Genomic DNA, 17,292 nt, shown 5'->3' with positions numbered 1-17,292 from the left:
GACGTTTTGGGAGCGTCGGTCACCGGCGTTTAGTCATCGAGGATCCTGGCGGCGTAAGAGGAGAAGCAGCACTGCTGATGTCAACAAACTAATAATCACAACACAATAGGTGTTCGAGTGTCAGAGTCCAAGTCCGAGTCACCAAAGAAGAGCCCGAGTCGAGTCCCCGTCACCCTAGTCCGAGTCCAAGTCATCAAGGTTGAGTCCGAGCTGACGTACAAATAAAAAAAAAAGGTCTACATTAAACATAAATGACACACCATTTCAAAAGGGAGTTAATTTACTTTGTGACACAATAGCCAAACAAATGCACTAGCCATCAATATCTTATGCCAAATGATTAGGGCCTATTAAAAATGATCAATTAATGTCCGACTCCTTGTCTGCACCTTCCGAGTCCGAATGCAGTCAATGCTCGAGTTGAGTTAGGGCTGGGCGATTAATCGATTTTTCGATTAATTCAAATGAATGATTTTAGAAGATTTTGAAAAATAAAAATCGATTTAAAAAAAAATATATATATATATGTTTTTTATTTTACAAAAAGTGATGTTTGGTGAAAGTTCGATTTGCACTTTATTAATCCCAATAGGGACATTCATCTTTGTTTGATCAAGAGTAACCTTTTATATATATATATATATATATATATATATATATATATATATATATATATATATATATATATATATATATATATATATATATATATATATATATATTATATATTTTTTTTAAGTGAAGATTGGTGAAAATTAGGTTTGCACTTCAATCGCAATAGGGACATTCATCTTGGTTTGATACTTTTTCTTGTGTCAAATAAAAACAACCGTTTTTTTTAGCTCAAGAGAAAAAAATCTATTAAAATCGTAAATCGGATTTAAAAAAGAAATTATCAGGGATTTTATTTTTAGGCCATATCGCCCAGCCCTAGCTCGAGTCCAAGTCAGAGTCATCGGTGCTCAAGTGCCAAGTCGAGTCAGAGTCATCAGTGCTCAAGTGCCAAGTCGAGTCAGAGTCATCAGTGCTCAAGTGCTACAACAAACTAAACAAACACCTCCGTTGTGTCAGATTTTATTGATGCGTTCAATAACACTTGATTGTGTTCGGCCAAGAATGTTGGCCGAAATAAAGAGACCGCATTTCATTTTGACGGGGCGCGCCCAGAGCGAAAGACACACGTTGAGAGAAAGAGATATGAGAGAGAGAGAGAGAGATACGAGAGAGAGAAAGATAATCTATATCCCGTCCGTTTCACGACCGTCTCTGATGTGTATATTTCAAAGTTTCAAAGTTCTGACTTCCTAGGTGAGAAAGAGAAAGAAAGAAAAAGCCAAAACGATGACGATATTAGCCCGATTTGGACTACAGTTAATAATAACCGTTATTCACTCCTAAAAAACCTACGACTAAAACAATCGTTTCGCGTCGTCTCCAAAGCAAATCGCAAAAAAAGAAAAGAGTCATGATCTCGGTACGTGACGAGTGCATTTTTCCGAAGGGCCTTCTCCTCCTCTTACACATTTTGTTCGTGTCCTGCACAGACAAAACTGCTGAGGCCTGCGGGGGGCGTCGTTCATACTGGCCAAAGGGACTTGGCGAAGAAGAAGAAATAGCTTATTATTGTGCGTCGATACCGTGCACCTGCACAGCGACGAAGTCTTTGTCATCGTCAGAGACACTGATGAACGGTAAATGGTGCGTTTATTATATAGAGCAGCTTTCATCCACAGCGCTTTACACTTTGTGTTCCTCACATTTGTACCCGTTCACTCACTCACACATTCACACTAAGGCTGTCCCCGACTAAGGATTTGGATGGTCGACTATGATTGGCCAAAATTTGTAGAATAAAAAATAAAATAAAAATAAAAAAGTATAATATTTAATTTTTTTTATATATTGTTTTATCATTCCATTTGGGCTGTGGGGGGTGCTTAATGTCTGAAGGAGTCGACTGAAGGCTTCTTGTCCTCTGCAAAAGCATGCAATTGGTCCACTGATGGATACATCTTGATATTTGTCTAGTCTAGTGTGTTCATTAGACAGGTGGAATCCTCTTTCAGTGCCTCTGTGCCTGTTTTCGTAGGCAGTTAGCCTCTGGTATGCCGCGTGCCATTAGCGTTAGCCACGCTTCTAGGCCTCTTTTCTTTTGGAAAGAATGATAAAAAAATAAATAAAAATTAATAATTTTTTTAAATTTTTTCTCGACTAAGAGGTTGGCCAGTCGACTACGGCTCCTTTCGACCGACTAGTCGACTAATAGGGGTCAGCCCTAGTTCACTCACACATTCACACACACCGCCGGCGGAGGCGACCGTGCGAGGTGCCGACCCCCCCCCTCGTCGTGGAGCAGTCAGGGGAGGAGGGGTGGTAAGGGGTGTCTTTGCTCGAGGACACTTCGACACGCTGCCCGGGAGGAGGAGCGGGAACTGAGCCGATGTCGCCCCCTAGTGGTGTCAGTGCGGCAGGCCCTCCTCCGTGGCGTGTGGATCCGAGTAGAGTGCGTGAGGAGGAGGAGGAGCAGAGAGCCGCTCCAGGGCGCTCTGCGCGGAGGAGACGACCAGCGGGAGGCCGTGGAGGACCACGCCCTGCTGGCCCCCCACCACCAGGGAGATGTCGGGCACCAGCAGGCGGCCGCCGCTGCCCCCTCCCCCCCACGTCGCCACGGAGGGGGACGCGACCGAGCGGACGGTGGCGGCGGTGCGCGGGAGGGACAGGACGGCCACCGCCCGCTCAGACGCGTGGGCCGCCGCCGCCGCCGCCAACGCGGAGGCGTCGCCCTCCGTCACCACGGTGACCTCGGTGCCGCCGTCCCGGATCAGGGCGCTGAGGCCCTCCAGGTCGGAGCAGGTGGCGATGAAGGTCTGATGACCCCCCGGGTCCTGAGTCTGCAGCAGGGCCTGGTGGAGGGGGTCGATGGGGGGGGGGACGAGGAGCCGCGTCAGGAGCACCGTCCTCGGGGGGGCCCCCTCCCCCTCCTCCTCCTCCTCGTCCCCCGCCCCCCCGCCCCGGGCGCCCCCCAGGTGCTGGATCATGGAGCTCACCACCAGGTCGTCGGGGCTCAGCAGCTGCACGGCGGTGGCCTTGTTGCCCTGGTGCTGCTGCTCCACCAGGAAGGAGCCCTCCTGCCCCAGAGGGTGGGACACGATGATCTTCAGCTGGGCGCTGCTGTAGCCGGCCAGCGGGTCGCAGGGCAGTGGCACGTGGGCGGGGGGCATGGCGGGGCTCAGGGTGACGGCGCAGGGGAGGTGAGGAGGAGGATGCAGGGCGCTCTGCTGGGTGTCCAGGTGCTGCTTCCTGTGGCTCCGCAGGGAGTCCTCGCGGACGAACGAGGCGTCGCACCGGTCGCAGCGGAAGGCCCGCGCCGCGTCCAGCTTGGCCCGGTACCGCGAGCTCACGGGTTTCGGAGAGTCCCCTCCCCCTCCTCCTCCTCCACCCGCCCCGCCCCCACCGCCGCCGCCCCCCCGCTCGGGCCGGTCCGCGTGGCTCTTCTTCCGGTGGATCACCAGGTTGCTGCGCTGCTTGGAGGCGAAGCTGCAGAGGTCGCACTTGAACGGCCGCTCCTCCGAGTGGATCCTCTCGTGCACCTTGAGCGCCCCCCGGCTGCAGCAGGAGTAGGTGCAGCTGGGGCAGCGGATGGGCTGCGAGGGCTGGTGCTCGCGCGAGTGCTGCCGCAGCGCCGTCTTGCTGGCGCACTGGAAGTCGCAGGCCGGGCAGCGGAAGGAGTCGGCGGTGCCGTGCTTGATCTGCACGTGGGACTTCAGGTTGCCCTTCATGGCGCAGCGGTAGTCGCACAGGTCGCACTTGTACGGCTTCTCGCCCGAGTGGACACGCACGTGTCGCTTCAGGTCCGAGTTGATCTTGAACTTGGCGTCGCACTGTTGGCACTGGAAGGGGGCGTCGCCTGGAGACATCAGGGGGGGGGGGGGGGAGGAACGTTAGTTTTACCGTCGCTGTGAACAGAGTGTTTTTTACTTGAGCGGATGTGATCCGTGAGCTCATTTTATATAATTTTTTTTATCCACTTTTTCTCCCATTTTCTATATTTTCTCCCATCCCAATTTCGTATCATCCAATTCAACCCTCCCCTGTCACGGACGCTGTTTCTTGCCTCCCACAAGCCGGCTGCAATGTGGACTAAGTCATACATAGCACAAGTCCCCTCCGGTACTTGAGGTAACAGCAGTCGCATCTTTTCACCTGCGCAGCTCGATCTCTCAGTGGCGAGGAGTAACGCGTGGGAGGCTCACGCTGCCCCCGACACTTCCTGATTCTACTGCGCAGGCGCACCAACCGACCTGTAGGAGTCGCTGTCCACAACGCCCGATCCACACCCATCAGTTTCCCACCCCCTAATACGGCCAATGTGTATTAGTATGGACGACCAGCTAAACTGAAAGCAAATGTGGAGCGCTGGGCTCGAACTGACGAGCCCAGCGTCTCCAGCATCTCGTGGCGAGCGCCTTGCCCACTACGCCACGTAGCCGCCCTAAGCTCATTTTATATCATATATATATATATAGAGAGAGATTAAAATGTATCGTCATCATGCAGCACAAGTACAGTACAACGAAAAGAGGTTTGGCATCCAACCGGAGTGCAAATGTAACAGTAAAGTACAATAGTAATATACAATGTACAGGCGGTTAAACTGGGTATAAAATAGGGCTGGACGATTAATCGATTTTAAATTGGAATGATGCAATTAGCAAATCGCAAAAAAATAAAAGAAATCGCAATTATTTTTTCTTACATTTTTTTTTATTTAACCAGGAAGTCCCATTGAGATACAAGATCGGTTTGAGAGAGGGAGGTAAGGGGTTTTAGATTGTGTGTTGTGAAGTTTAGACTTCAGAGAGGGAGAGTAAAGTACAGAAAAAAAGGTACCGTTGGGTACCGGTATCGATTCCCAGGTAAAAAAATAAACATTTTCAGGCTCGGTGTCCCGAACAGACCCACCGCGTACGTAGGCCAGATGCAAGCCGCATTTTACAATAAACCTCTGTGGGGCTGCTTAAAAATGATAATAATTATAATCGCAATCGCAATATCTGTCAGAAATCGCAATTCGATTATTTCCCAAAATCGTGCAGCCCTAGTAGTAAGTCATACTGGCCAGCAGCGTAACTAGTGAGAGTAGGATATGTACAGATAGATATAGATAGCACTATTACTCAGGCTACGTTTAGACAAGCGTTTTGTGAACAGAAACCGCAAAAGTCATCTTGCGGTTTCACTTTTAATTTTACGTTTAGACAAGCGTTTTGGGGTGGAATTCTCCGTGCAGACGACGCTGTAACGACGGACCCCCGCTGTCACACGATTGGCGCATATGTCACATGACGTGCTGTGAAGACCCGCCCTACTCTGCCTCTGATTCGCAGACTGTGGATGGGGAATGTGATTGGACCAAAGCAGAGTCACTCGCAGACAGTGGGTCCACTCACGCCGCGGGACAGATTCTTGTGTATTTAACCCTTTCACTGCCACACGACAGCCGGTTGTGTGATAGTAAAGGGTTAACCTTCTGTCGTGTGGCAGTGAAAGGGTTAAAAGTACTGCCAATGTAGCCTTCAGGTGATCTCCGTTGATAGTCAGACATACTTGCTTTGTTTACGTCTCGGCTACTGGCGCATACCTGCTACCTGTGACGTAAGCAGTACGCGCGACCAGAGCCGTGACAACCCTTTCGTCATCGTTTTAACAGATTTATACGGTTTAACAGTTTAGACGAGAGCGCAAAGCTTTTGCGTTTCTAGGAATTCCACCCTGGAAGGTAGTCTCACTTTTTTGCGGTTTCACCCCGTAAAAACGCTGTTTCCGTATAAACGAAAGGCACATCTGTAAACATATTTTTGCGGATTCACCTGCTAGCGTTTCCGTCTAAACGGGGCCTCAGTAGTACTGAGTTTAATCACCTGGGCCCAGTAGTTCAAAACTTTTAATCTCAATCAGATCCGATTCGATTTTGAAATCCCATTTTTTGGTGATCCAGGATCAGACAACCCGGCCAGATTTAGTCTCCCAACGTCGGAAATAATGCAGTGTTGACCAGTTTATAAAAACGCAGAGCTTTCAAACTATCACGTATTTTTGTCTCTGAAACCCTCGTGCAACTGTGAGTACCTTTGACATTTCTCTGTGATACTTTTATAACGAACGGTTCGGGCAGAACCAGTCCTTCATGGTCAACATACGTTGGTTTGCTATTGAAGGAAGTAGCCTGTTTTTCAATGTGTATATAATGTAAATATCTGTAGATGACAGCATCTGCTATTAGATCTCAGATGAGGAGGACAGTATTAGTGGTGTGTGGTGCTTTCAAGTTACACTGGGAAGCCACAGGCTAATAGAGCCATGGGCTGGGCTCCGAGGTCATCGGCAGGTTGGTAACATCAACACACGATAGCACTGGTGGCAGTGGTGGGGGGAGGTTTGGTCAGAGAGCTATGGGGCGAAAAGAGACGTTTAGTGTGTCAAGGACCAAAAGTGCTATTGCCATGGTATCGTGTCACTTAGTAACAAGAAAAGGGGGCGGGGCCCCGTTGCTAGGGAAAAGACGTTATGATGAGATGTGAGTTTTTCCGGGGTAAGTTAGATCAAGACACGAAGCGGATACGAACAGATGCGTTGAGAGAGACTTTGAAACGATCCCTCCTCCCCTCGCGGGGGAGGGGGGGGGGAATGTAGTGCCATGACATCGCTAGCTCCGGGCTAACAGGGAAGGTTTTGGCTAACGACGAGGCCTCAAAACCATTGGACTAATAGCAGAAGAGACGGTAGAGATAATGAATTCGATATATTCTTCAAGGACCTTTCAGAACTGTGTTACCATCTTGTGCAGAGTATGTCTATGAAAATAAACATCATGATCTAAGGAAAGAGATCACATTGCCAGTGTCGTTTTCTTCTGATTACGGATGTACCAACGGGGTTTGATACAGTGTGTGACAGCCAGTGAGATAACCAAGTACGGATGACACAAACACAACGCAGATGGGAAATCACGGAGCAGCAGGTGACCAGGTGATTAAAGGCTGAAAACACTGTAATCTTTCACTATGGGCTAGGACGTGACTGTGGTTTCACTCTGTGTATCACAGGGGCTATCTTCTTGTCTGACTCTGGAGAAGACAGAACAAAGACATTTCTCATAATGTTGGTATCTATTAGGGGTGGGAATCACCAGAGGCCTCACGATACGATATTATCACAATACTAATACTTAAGTCACGATACAATAGTACTGCGATTCAAAATATATTGAGATATGCCGAATATTGCGATATTAATATTGCGATATATTCCGATTTATTACCTTTTTTCAACTGCAAAGTAAAACTTTGTCAACATGTTTTATCTAATAAAATAAAGTTCAGTCTGTTCATCTCACTTCAATGATTTTTATCGCAGCAAAAGGGATTTTCTCAAGCAGACAGATGTCAACACTGTAATCTGTGTTGCATGTACCTGACAAACTGAACTGTTTGTATTACAGTCATATTCCAACTTAACTGAATGCACACGTGTGCGTGTGTGTGGACTACTGTACTATTACAGGTATTGAAATGAACAATGCAACTTCCTTATAAATCTTTTTATTTATTTATTTTACTCTATGACTCTGGAGAAGAGGGTGATGTTGGTCTATACTAGGGCTGACCCCTATTAGTCGAATAGTCGACTAATCGATCGAAAGGAGCCGTAGTCGACTGCCAACCTCTTAGTCGAATGCAAAAAAATATATATATATATATATATATATATATATAATTATTATTATTATTATTTTTTTTTTATCATTCTTTCCAAAAGTAAAGAGGCCTAGAAGCGTGGCTAACGCTAATGGCACGCATACCAGAGGCTAACTGCCTACGAAAACAGGCACAGAGGCACTGAAAGAGGATTTCACCCGTCTGACGAACACACTAGACTAGACAAATATCAAGATGTATCCATCAGTGGACCAATTGCATGCTTTTGCAGAGAACAAGACGCCTTCAGTCGACTCCTTCAGACATTAAGCACCCCCCACAGCCCAAATGGAATGATAAAAAAAAAATAATAATAATAATACCGTAATAATAATTAAACTTTTTTTATTATAGTTGACTATCGGCTAATTTCGGCCAATCAAAGTCGACTATCCAAATCCTTAGTCGGGGACAGCCCTAGTATCTATCTCGTCTGTCTCTGGAGAAGACATTAAGCTAGGGATGTCCGATATTATCGGCCGATATTGGCATTCAAATGTGATATTGGAAAATATCGGTATCGGTATTCATTTTTTTTTTTACATTTCTATAACCTTTATTTACCCAGGCAAGCAAGTAAGAACAAATTCTGATTTTATTTATTGTCAAAAGTATGCATAATGTTGTGTTAATTCCACAACAAGAGATGTGTAATGTTAATTACCTGAAATTATTCCGTTTTTTTGGGGGGGGGGGGGGGGGAACCCTGCATATATCGGTATCGGTTGATATCGGTATCGGTATCGAAATTAAGAGTTGGACAATATCGGAATATCGGTATCGGTAAAAAAGCCAATATCGAGCATCCCTACATTACGCACCTGTCTCCGTAACGTCTCCGTGACGCCCCTAACCCCACTCACCGGTGTGGGAGCGCAGGTGCACGGTGAGCTGGCTGGAGTTGCGGCTGGCGTAGGGGCAGATCTGGCACTTGAAGGGCCGCTCGTCGTAGTGGATGCGCAGGTGCTTCTTCAGGCTGCTGCTGTCGGCCGCGGCGTAGGGACAGTGTTTGCACTTGTGCGGCTTCTCCCCCGTGTGTGAGCGGCTGTGTAGGTTCAGCTTGTCCCGCCGGCTGAAGCGCTTGTGACACAGTTCACACTCAAAGGGCTTCTCGCCTGCACGCGCGCACACACACACACACACACACACACACACACGCACACACACACAGACACACACACATGAGTTACTCTGGTTTAGTGATGCAGATTAAAATGAGGGATGTCCGATATTATCGGCCTACCGATATTATCGGCCGATATTGGCATTAAAATGTGAATTGATGTGATTATCGGAAAATATCGGTATCGGTTTAATTTTTTAATTTTAATTTTTTTACATTAATTTAACCTTTATTTACCCAGGAAAGCAAGTAAGAACAGATTCTGATTTTATTTATATTCAAAAGTATGCATAATGTTGTGTTAATTCCACGACAAGAGATATGTAATGTTAATTACCTGAAATTATTCCGTTTTTGGGGGGGAAACCCTGCATATATCGGTATCGGTTGATATCGGTATCGGAAATTAAGAGTTGGACAATATCGGTATATCGGTATCGGTAAAAAAGCCAATATCGAGCATCCCTAATTAAAATAGATTTTTGATCACACAGGGTATTTGCACTTGCAGAATATTTAGAGAAAGCTTGGGATAAACGCACAAAAATAACATTTGTGATGTATTTTGGGGCCTCTGATGGTGTGCATGGTGTGGCGTAGAAACCCTGCAAAGTGATTGTTGTGTTTTTTTTTTATTATTATCTTTCTTCCCCTCCTTTTTCCCGATTTTTCTCCCATCCCACCCTTCCTGGTTGTTGCGTACTTTCCCCTACTGTTGGTCCGGGAGACCGGAGACTGTCACATGCTTTCCTCCGACGCATGTGCAGCCTGGGGCAGGCCAACCTGGCCGCGCAGGTTCTCACCGGGGAGAGTGTAGCGTGTGGGAGGCCACACTATCTCTCCTCAGATCCAACCCTCGCTGAGCAGGCGCCCCGACCGAACTGTAGGGGTCGCTGTCCACAACGCCCAGGACCCACCCTTCAGCTTTCCCACCCCCTGATACAGCCAATTGTATCAGTGTGAGAGGACAGCCAAGCTGATAGCAACGCCGGGAGCTGGATTCGAACAGGCTTTAATTTAATTAAACAGGCTTTTTTAATTGTTGTCTTTGGTGTCTTATAATCTCGTAAGGGATGGGTCGTCGGACATGACACGGAAATAAAAAATAAAATCACACACACACACAGTATATTCAGAGTAAATTATATTGTTTAAATGGTAAATGGTGCATTTATAATATATAACAGCTTTTATCCAAAGCGCTTTACAATTTGTTCCTCATATTTCACCCATACATCACACACTGACGGCGGAGGCGACCATGCAAGGTGCCGACCTGCTCATCGGGAGCAGCAGTTAGGGGGTTAAGTGTCTTGCTCAAGGACACTTCCAACACACTGCCGGGAGGAGCGGGAATGGAACCGGGAACATCTGGATTACCAGACGACTGCTCTACCTCTCGAGGCACCACTGCCTATTTTTACTTTTCTACGGTACTACTATCATTTTATTGCCTGTGTTTATGTCTTCTAATATTACCCTGCCCATACCTGTACCTGCCCTCCCCCCCCTCCCCCATGCTGCCTGAATTTCCCCAAGGGGATCAATAAAGGAATATCTTATCTTATCTTACACACATGGACACACACAGGGAAAAGCAGACAGAGAAACAACAACGTGTCAGTTATGTTATTTCTCAGTAGTACCAATCTATATATTTTATGCCCAATTGAATCACCTGTGTACATTGTATATTACTGTTGCACTTTACTGTTACATTTGCACTCTGGTTGGACGTCAAACTTATTTTCGTTGTACTGTACTTGTGTGCTGTATCTGATGACAATACATTTGAGAATCTAATCTTGAGGAACACGTCAACATTATGAGAAAACGTGCGTCTTACTGAGTCAGACAAGAAGATGATGAGATATTGATTTCCTCTCTGTGTACGTCTAGTAGAAATCTATCCGGCTGCAAGCTAGCCTAGCCTAGCTTAGCGCAAATGAATGGAAGCGGATACGGACCACTGGCCTACCTTAAAACTCAGGGAGGTGTTTTTTTTTTACCAAAAGCTAAGCTAGCTGGTCCGTATCCGATTCCATTCATTGTGCTAAGCTAGGCTAAGGTGCAGCCGCCGCATAGCTTTCTACTGAACGCACAGAGAGGAAACTGGTATCCATCTTCTCGTCTGACTCTGGAGAAGACGGTTAGCAGCACATGTCCCATAATGTCGGTGTGTTCCTTTAACACATTGAGTGCCAGCAGGGGGTGCGCTATTTATCGCTTGAATGCCACGACTCTAGTCAATGAGAGGGCGAGCACATTTGCGAACGGATAAACTATATCTTAAAGGGGAACTATCTTATAAATGGCCTTTTTGAGTGTTTAGCATTGTTTCCTAGCTATGTGAACTTATATTAATATGATCTATGTCTCTAATTCTCATATTGGCGCATTCTTCCAATTCTCCTCTCACAATATTCACCCTCACTGAACTGAGTCATCTGAAAATGTGATGATATGTGATGTCAGAAAGACACCGCTGCATGATAATGGAGACGTGCAGAATTAGCTGCACACAGTTCTGCTGACCACTCCACACAGTCAGCTCAAAACGGCTCGAGATCTTGAGGTAGAAAAATGCTGTTTTTGAGGACTTGATTAGAAATACAAAACAATGAATAAAAAAATTAAAAATATTACAGAGGTGTTCCATAGACTCACAGGAATTGTGTAAAAGTGCCCAAATAGTGAAAGAAATAGTAAAATAGTTCCCCTTTAAATTATGGCTATGTGTCTAATACGCCCGTCGCTTATCAATGACTTGCTTGCAGTCAACATGTACGAAACGGATTGTTTTTTTCATCGGTACATTTCCGTTTTATACCGTTTTGAATACGAGTATAGTTTTGAAGATTTCGAGTGATTCCAGACAAATCCGCGAAAATATCCATTTACTGGAATACACAAAACACGTTGTCATTTTTCGGCCTATTTATGAATCGTTTTTTAAAATAAACGCTAGATTATCGATAGTATATGTGTACTTATGCACGCTAGAGAAGCGGGCTGAAAAATCGATTATCCATGACCTGGTCAGCGCTAACGTCATACACACACACAGCCACACGTTGTGAAATATGTGAAAAAAAACATCCGATTACCCCAAAACTGATCAAATAGATTCCGTACCTCAGATCAGATGTTCTGCAAAAAAAGATTATTCCAATTCCTGATCGCCATTCCAAATATCGATCGCGTTTATTGATCCAACGATCCAACCTCGAAAAACACATAATCCCACGCAGTTTCCAGTCCCCCCTCAATGAATAGCAATAGTCTCAGGTTACATTGCCTGAGAAGTCAAATGTGGAATCCGGAGTTCTTTTTTCCCCCATGCATTTCCATCGAGTCCATTCCAATGGGTGCAATACCATCCGTGAGACGATAGGGGGCGGTATTTGCCCTTTTCTCAGCTCAGAGACAGTCCCAATGATAACGTGAGGCTGGATGGATGACAAATTAATGGATATCGCTAATAAAAGTAGTAACGATTAAATAACGAGATCTCTCGTCGTTGGCACACAATGTGTTAAAGGGGAACTATTTTACTATTTCTTTCACTATTTGGGCACTTTTACACAATTCCTGTGAGTCTATGGAACACCTCTGTAATTTTTTTAAATTTTTTATTCATTGTTTTGTATTTCTAATCAAGTCCTCAAAAACAGCATTTTTCTACCTCAAGATCTTAAGCCGTTTTGAGCCTGGGCTCCAACCACTGTGTGCAGCTCATCATGAGCCTGATGCCACACAGCAACATTATTATGCAGCTGAGTCTCTCTGACATCACAAATCAGCACATTTTCAGATGACTCAGTTCAGTGAGGGTGAATATTGTGAGAGGAGAATTGGAAGAATGCGCCAATATGAGAATTAGAGACATAGATCATATTAATATAAGTTCACATAGCTATGAAACAATGCTAAACACTCAAAAATGCCATTTATAAGATAGTTCCCCTTTAAGATAAGTTGTACTTTATAAACCCGTGGAGGAACTCATCCCCTGCATTTGACCCAACCTAACTACTTTGGAGCAGCGGTGCGGCGGCCACACAGTGCGGCGCGCAACGGGGGTCCAAGTCCAGCTGGTAAAAACTGGTACCTCGTTCGAGGGTGACGGCAGGAGCGTACCTAGAGAACGCACGGGAGAGAACACGCAGACATAAAAGGCCTCCCGCCGGGGGGGGGGGGGGTTCAAACCCGGGACCCTTGTCGCCGTGCAAGGCGACGGTGCAAAAACCACTGTACCACCGTGCCAGCTGATGTATATATCGACATCTGGTGTCGACACGATTACGGCTGTACTTTTAAAGACAAGTTTTAAAGAGCCAGAGAGAGAGAGAGAGGAGAGAGGAGAGAGGAGAGAGGAGAGAGGAGAGAGGAGAGAGGAGAGAGAGAGAGAGAGAGAGGAGAGAGAGAGAGAGCGAGAGAGGGGGAGAGAGAGAGAGAGAGAGAGAGAGAGCGAGGAGAGAGAGAGAGAGAGAGAGAGAGAGAGAGAGAGAGAGAGAGAGCGAGAGAGAGAGAGAGCGAGAGAGAGAGAAGGAGAAGAAAAAAAGGTTTGTAGTACGGCGTTAACGTACCGGTGTGGGTTTTGAGATGCCGCTCAAGGTCCTTCTCACCGTACTGCGTCTTAAAGGTGCAACCTGCAGGGCGGGGGGGGGGGGCACATGGTGGCTTTTAACAGGAGCGCGAGGCCCCTCTGTAGTAGTCGTGGAAACACAATCAAATAAATAAAAGCTAATTGGCTGTAACCGACTCCACCGGGCAGGAAGTACAGTAGGAGCCGCAGCTGGGCGGCTGAATGGAAGGAATGTGTGTTTACAGGTCGTAAAAACGGCTACAGGCACCGACCTGAGAAACAGCAGCCGTGTCTCTTTGAAGTCAGGGAAGGTTTTAATTTTTTGGAAGGTGTTTTCTGCGCTTTGGTCAGGATCTTTTTGACGCCTCTCATGGCGCAGGTCTGGTAGCTTTCTTCGAAAACAAACTCCGTGCTGGAATCTGAGCGGAGAGAGAAGAAGAGCAGGGGGGGGGTGTGTTGGGACGGTTCACCGGCTGCATCTCGTACAAACAGGGGTGATATGAACACAAACTGGGTTTTGTTTGACAGACATCTGGCTTTTTCGGAAGATAAGCCGACGAGTTAAGAAACGGATCACGTCTACTCGCCAAGCTTGGGAGAAAAGGCAGAATATACCTTGTTTAAATCGGAGCTGTAATCTGTATTTATGTAATCTGTATTTAGATAATGAAATGTAATATGTAATGTATAATGGAACATTGCAACAGTATCCTTGGTGTCTTGTATGAACCCATGAGGGTCGGGCACTTTGTGTGCATGACATGAAAATAAAAGAATCAATCAATCTATCAATCAATCTACTGTTTTTATTTTATTTAGTTTTTTATGTTATTATGTATCTTACTATTATGCTACTATACTTGTACTACTACCCATCATGCTAGTATGTCTATACTACTATACTTATACTACTACCACCTATCATGCCAATATGTTTATACTACTATACTTATACTACTACTGTATACTACTCCTGATGAATTGAAAATGGGGGACCCCGATGTAAACAAGACAAAAGTATTTTTCTGATCTGCATCCTCTTAGCAGTTGTTTTGTATTGAGCCGTACTGTATTGTACCCATTCTGCAATCTGTTAATACAGTTTTCAATCAATCAATCAATCAATCAATCAATCAATCTACCTATCATGCTAATATGTCTATACTGCTATGCTACTATACTTATACTACTACCTATCATGCTAATATGTCTATACTACTATACTTATACTACTACCTATCATGCTAATGTCTATACTACTATAATGCTACTATACTTATACTACTACCTATCATGCTAATATGTCTATACTACTATACTTATACCACCTATCATGCTAATATGTCTATACTGCTATGATACTATACTTATACCTATCATGCTAATATGTCTATACTACTATTACTATACTTATACTACTACCTATCACGCTAATATGTCTATACTGCTATGCACTCAGACTAACACTCAAGTTCGATACTATCTGACGAACAACGCCACTGACTCGTAGCTGCCAGAGATGTACTCAATTAATATTCACAATTAAAGCTTTGAAAAAAAGTGTTCAGCTAAAAAAAGGACTCAATGTAAATGAAAGACTATGGAGGTGGTGTCTCCAAATACTCTGCATGGTCAGTTTTTTTTTTTTTTTGTGTTACCTGTGAGCGTGGGCGTGGCAGCAGCAGTCATCACCGGCGGTATGTCAGAGGTGGGAACAACTGAACAACCGTTTTGTTTGTGGGCAAGAAAGACCTCAAAATTATTATACTGCTGCTTGCAGAAGCCACAGATGTGGATATCTGGACTGACCTCCACCACTATGTGTCCTGCGGCTGCGGGAGGAAGAAGAACAACAACAACACAATGTAGTGAACGACTCCTGTCGAAGCCACAGGGAGTGAGGAGCATTCAAGTTCAAGTTCAAGTTCCTTTAACGCTGCTGTCGGGACAAAACCTCATAACTCCATTTTTTTTAATTTTTTAATTTATTATATAAATCAACTCCGTAGATCATCCTCCATATGTGTGTGTGGGTTTTACAAAGTTTAAACAATGGGAAAGCATTAAACCGATCATCTGTCTAAACCTCCTAACTCTATTCACCCTCAAATCTGTGTTAGTTTTTTTCATCTGCTGAAAAGTTGGGTTTTTGGAGTTATGAGGTTTTGTCCCGACAGCAGCGTTTTATTGCCACACGGCCAGGCCGGTGGAATTCAAGCGCGGTGCAGGTGGTAGCTGCGACAATACACCACATAAAACATAAAAAGACACAACATGGAACAGTACAGTACAGAAAACACCACCTAGAACAAATACATGACAGAAACAGCAGTACAGTACGAAAAACTATAGACGTCAGTTCAATGTAACATAGACCAGAAGACGCGTGGGCAGTACATCCCTACACCTCATCCTTGCGTTTGAAAAAAACGTGCATTTGTACTTTATTGTTTGCATTTTGTACTTCACTTTGCACTTTAGGTTGCACTTTAGTTTGTATATATATTGTATAGTGTTTGGTCTTTATTATTTAACTTTTTTACTGTATGAAGCACAATCTCAGGAGGCTCATACAGAACCAAGCATTTCACTGTAGTGTACGTGGTGTACCTTATATATATGACAAATAATAAAACAAAACTTGAACAGTAAGGAGGATCACGTCAGGCAAACAATCACAGTTACGTGATGCTGCATAATATACTGGTCTGTTGTTGTGTCTCTGGGTAATGAATGATCTTAAATAAGGCTAGTAATTATAACATACTCGTGTTGTTGTTGAGGATGTTACAGGCGGATTGCCATCGTGATTTGACCATAAACACCCACCCCACCTACCCAACCTCCTCTAATGTACAGTTTTTACGTCAAATGTATATACTCTCTTTTCTGGACTATTTTTGTACCACAAACAGTACTGTATTTGTAAATCTGGTATGTCATAAATGTATAGATGTAGCAGTACTGTCTATCTGTATGTCATGTATGTTATGATGAATTGAAAATGGGGGACCCTGATGTAAACAAGACGAAAGTCTTTCTCTGGTCTGCATCCCCTTAACAATTGTATGTATTGAGCTGTACTGTATTGTACCCATTATGCAATCTGTTAATAAAGTTTGCAATCAATCAGTAGTTATGGGATGTGTGGTTTCTGGGCTCATGGTTGAGTTGTTTCCTTACCTTCTGGGTTATATGTTGCCATTTTGCAGCTTGTTTTGATGATGAGCATCGACTCACTTTCGGGCTCCTAAAAGCCTAGAAATATGTGATTTTAAGAGTGAATTCTACGAGATTCACTTAACATGAAGTCAGTATCACACATTTGGGATACCGAAACACCGCAGTGGTATCATTATTATTATTATGATCAACAGCTAGCAGCACTGGCAGCAGGACATTAGTTTAATGATTCAGTTCCTCTGACAACATTGGTCGCTTTTACGACAAGCCGCGCAGGGTTTCATTTACGACAAGCCGTGCGGTTTGTGGCAGGTTTTTTTTCTTTCTTCTTCTTCTTCGCGTAACTAAAATGTCAGAACGTCCTCTCTCGCGGGATTCTCCGCCATCTGGCGTCTGTGGACGGTATCGTCCAGGAATTCTCCAGGCATCAAGGAGGGTTGAAGCTGATTGATTGATTGATTGATTGATTGATTGATTGATTGATTGATTGATTGATTGATTGATTGATTGATTGATTGAAAAATGTATTAACAGATTGCAGAATGGGTACAGCTCAATACATACAATTGTTAAGGGGATGCGGACCAGAGAAAGACTTCCGTCTTGTTTACATCAGGGTCCCCCATTTTCAATTCATCATA

General features: G+C 44.8%; 1 protein-coding gene across 1 annotated transcript; it reads right to left on the bottom strand.

Moving 5' to 3' along the window:
- Positions 1 to 1,058: 1,058 nt before the first annotated feature.
- On the bottom strand, positions 1,059 to 16,817 carry zfp64 (zinc finger protein 64 homolog (mouse)). Its single transcript, XM_084313332.1, has 6 exons — positions 16,652 to 16,817; positions 15,127 to 15,300; positions 13,741 to 13,887; positions 13,470 to 13,532; positions 8,621 to 8,872; positions 1,059 to 3,907 (listed from the first exon to the last, which is right to left on the bottom strand). Exons 1-6 carry the CDS (start codon positions 16,698 to 16,700, stop codon positions 2,460 to 2,462), a joined length of 2,133 nt encoding a protein of 710 aa, XP_084169458.1. The 5' UTR covers positions 16,701 to 16,817; the 3' UTR covers positions 1,059 to 2,459.
- Positions 16,818 to 17,292: the final 475 nt, after the last annotated feature.

Source organism: Notolepis coatsorum (assembly GCF_963971535.1).
Source record: "Notolepis coatsorum genome assembly, chromosome: 4".
Classification (NCBI taxonomy): domain Eukaryota; kingdom Metazoa; phylum Chordata; class Actinopteri; order Aulopiformes; family Paralepididae; genus Notolepis; species Notolepis coatsorum.
The sequence above is the reverse complement of the archived record's forward strand: the minus strand, read 5'-3'. Positions and strand labels throughout refer to the sequence as shown.

What these genes read in the sequence shown, in the direction of transcription:
- zfp64 (XM_084313332.1), bottom strand. Translation starts at nt 16,700, where the DNA reads ATGCTCATCATCAAAACAAGCTGCAAAATGGCAACATATAACCCAGAA. An exon ending in GGCAACATATAACCCAGAAG is followed by an intron (nt 15,301 to 16,651) that starts GTAAGGAAACAA and finishes TTCCTCCCGCAG; the next exon opens with CCGCAGGACACATAGTGGTG. An exon ending in GCACCTGCGCTCCCACACCG is followed by an intron (nt 3,908 to 8,620) that starts GTGAGTGGGGTT and finishes TGATGTCTCCAG; the next exon opens with GCGACGCCCCCTTCCAGTGC.